This window comes from Phocoena sinus, chromosome 7 (assembly GCF_008692025.1).
Source record: "Phocoena sinus isolate mPhoSin1 chromosome 7, mPhoSin1.pri, whole genome shotgun sequence".
Lineage (NCBI taxonomy): Eukaryota > Metazoa > Chordata > Mammalia > Artiodactyla > Phocoenidae > Phocoena > Phocoena sinus.
In genome coordinates, this window is record NC_045769.1 from 86,012,345 (window position 1) to 86,015,310 (window position 2,966).

The window sequence follows — 2,966 nt, forward strand, 5'->3', positions numbered from 1 at the left end:
TTCTTTGGGTGGGAAAAATTTCAGCCATAATTTCTTCAAATACATCTTTGATCCCATTCCCCCTCTCTTCTCCATCTTAAACCCCTATTATGTGTAAGTTGGTGCATTTTATATCATCTCATATATCTCATATGTTGCTTTCATGTTTTTTCATTTTTCCAACTGGCGTTCTGACTGGGTGATTTCCGTTATTCTATTTATCTTCCAGATCACTTATTCATTTTTCTGTGTCATTCAGTTGGCTATTCATTGCTCTACATTGTTTTTTATCTCAGAAATTGAATTATCTTTTTTTTTTTTTTTTACTGGGTCATATTTATGGTTTCTAGTTCCTTGTTACAATGGTCTGCATTTATATCAATAACCTTTCTTAATTCAGTTAGAATTTTTATTACCTCCTTTTGAACTTGATGTCTGGTAGACTGATAATCTCTGTTTAATTATTTAGTCTTTCGGGGTTTTTTGTTGTTGTTTGTTTGTTGCAAAACATTGTATTACCAGGGCTGTGGTAGCTTGTATACAGCAGGTATTCAATACTTTCATACCAGGCACAGCCTTGTATCCCACAAATTTATCTTATAGATATTCTCAAAGGAGTAGGTGGAGAGGTGCATAAAGTTTGTGAGCTTGGTGGTGAGACAGTGGCTGAACAGCCAGAGAGATGAAAGAGTGTAGGGCTGGTTAAGTGGGGAAGCAAGAAGAGAGTAATAAGAATGTTCGTTTAATGAGTTTCCTCTCCACTCCCCCAACATCCCATCCCCTCCCAAACAAGTCATTCAACAATAATCATGCATTCATTTCTTTGGGGAATAAGGTAAACCTCAGATTACAGAACCAAGGCAAATAATTTTGCAGAATTAGAATGTGTTCATGAAACAAGTCACAATTCAGCTGGATTAGACTTCAACATGGAGATGACTGTGTTCTTCCAAATAACCTTCAATTTAGGAAGCTTACACTCCTCCAGTATGTGGAAGGACAATAAATACACTTCCTCTTGCTCTCAGTCCCTGAGGGAAAAGTCTTCTCTCTTGATGGACCAACACTATTTCTTTTTCGCTGTTCTTTTCCCTTCTCCTTTCCTTGGTTTCCGCTTTCCACAAATCTTCTTCAGATGCAGCTGCTCATCCTGAAAGTCCTGATGCTCGTCTCTGTAGAGGTCAAGAAAATATAGTGCTCCCATGAGTGCAAAATAAGTGTTGTGACTTAGATACCAGTCATAAGTCTCCTTCCTATTGGCCAAAGGCTGCTCACTAAACAGCTTCACCACTTTCATGGATTTGGAATCAGTAGGTCTGGCAACTTCACCAAACAACTGGGCACTCAGATGACTCATGTGAAAGGCATATTCTGAAACTGAAGACATTTCTTGAGCAGCAAGGAGAAAGAGTCCCTAGTCATGGCCTTTCTCTCCTTCACACCCCTTCTTTCAGGCGTTTTGTCTTGCTCTTTTAATTTGGAAGCGCTCCTCTGCCTTTTATTTTACTTAACTTTCTCTGTCTTTATGAATTTAGGAGAAATAGTTATCTGTTGTGTTCTTGAAGGGGTATTTTTATGTGGGAGCATCCCTATGTAGACTGTGTGTATCCAGTGTCTTTGGTGCAAGGGCTGTTTCTGATGTGGATCCCAACCTTGTCTTTCTTCAGGGTGCGCTGGTCACTTTCAACTTGATAGGGGTTGTAGTTAGTACTGGAGGATCTGAAGTCTTCACAGGGTGTCAGGTGGACTTCCTCTCTGTTCTGTGACAGTCACTGCCCTGTCACTGCTCCCCAGTTGCCTGAGCAGAAGCCCTGAGGATTGGGATTGAACAAGCTCTGTTCTCTTTGAATGCATATTTTGCCTCAGAGAAGGGGAGTGCTGAAGTGAGATTTGTGCACTCAGCCCTGATTTTCTACATGTATAGGTGTCCATGGCTCAGCTCAGATGCAGCCCAAGGTTGGGTCTCTTCCCCTGTTATGGGCACCCTAGATCTAGTGCAAGTTTGTGGTGTGAAGTGGGCAGGGCAAGATCATACATTAGGCTGGGGCTGGGGGTCAGTGTGTTGTGGCTGCAGGAATTGAGGTGGCTGTGCTGCTGTCAGAGGTCAGTGCCAATCACGTTGGCACTGATTGAGCTACACCAAAGTTTGCTGCCAGTGCCCTGCCTGGATCATACCCCAGAGTCCCCCAAGCCTCCTCTGAATCCCTAGATTGAGTCTTGTCCCAAAATCTATCTGTACAAGTTCCAGTGCCAAGCTGCAGCATGGAGTATGCGGGGCCAGAGCATTTGCTCACCTAGGAGTAGGACTGTGGCTTGCTGACATGGTAGTTCCCAAGGTGCTCCTTGAGTAAGCACCAACAATGGTTGTCATCATCCCACACCCTGGGCCATCCCTGTATCCCTAGATTGAGTCTTTTCCCAGGGCCTGTCTGCCCCAGATCCAGTGCCAAGCTGTGGCATGGAGTGGGTTTGGCCAGAGCATTCACTCAGTTGGGAACAAGGGACCTTGGTGTGCTGGTCACAGTGGTTCCTGTGGTGCTGTTTGGATAAGTGCTGACAAATGGTCGCAGCTTGCTCCACCTAGACCACACCCCAGGCCCCTGGGCTATCTCTGCATAGCTAGACCAAGTCTTTTCCCTGGACCCAGGGCCTAGATCCCACACCCCACTCAGAGTGGGGAGCACCTCTAGGTGGCAGCCAGCTGCCAGTACAGAGCTCTTTTTGCCATTTGTTGACAAGCTGCACACTGTTCGTGTGCAACCGTACACTGTTTGTGAGTGGAGTCGAGGCTTTTCCAGTCCCATCTGTCTCAGTGTTTCTCCCAGCAGACAGGGGAGCTTGTATCCTCTGTGTAGAACCTTAGGACTGGGATGCCCAGTCTGTGGCTCGACCCACTCACTCCCCCAGGGTGAGGGTCTGCCTGAGTGGACCTTCTTTTCCTTACGGATCCTTCTCAGGGTGCAAGTCCCAACACTTTGCCTTTTTTC

At 45.4% G+C, this 2,966-nt stretch overlaps 1 protein-coding gene across 1 annotated transcript; it reads right to left on the reverse strand.

Annotated features, from left to right (window-relative positions):
* Window positions 1-1,045: 1,045 nt before the first annotated feature.
* On the reverse strand, window positions 1,046-1,366 carry LOC116756273 (28S ribosomal protein S33, mitochondrial-like). Its single transcript, XM_032636477.1, has one exon. The coding sequence runs from the start codon at window positions 1,364-1,366 to the stop codon at window positions 1,046-1,048; it is 321 nt and encodes a 106-aa protein (XP_032492368.1).
* Between the last annotated feature and the right edge of the window lie 1,600 nt (window positions 1,367-2,966).

Excerpts from the sequence above, each read along its gene's own strand:
- LOC116756273 (XM_032636477.1), bottom strand. The coding sequence starts at position 1,366 with ATGTCTTCAGTTTCAGAATATGCCTTTCACATGAGTCATCTGAGTGCC.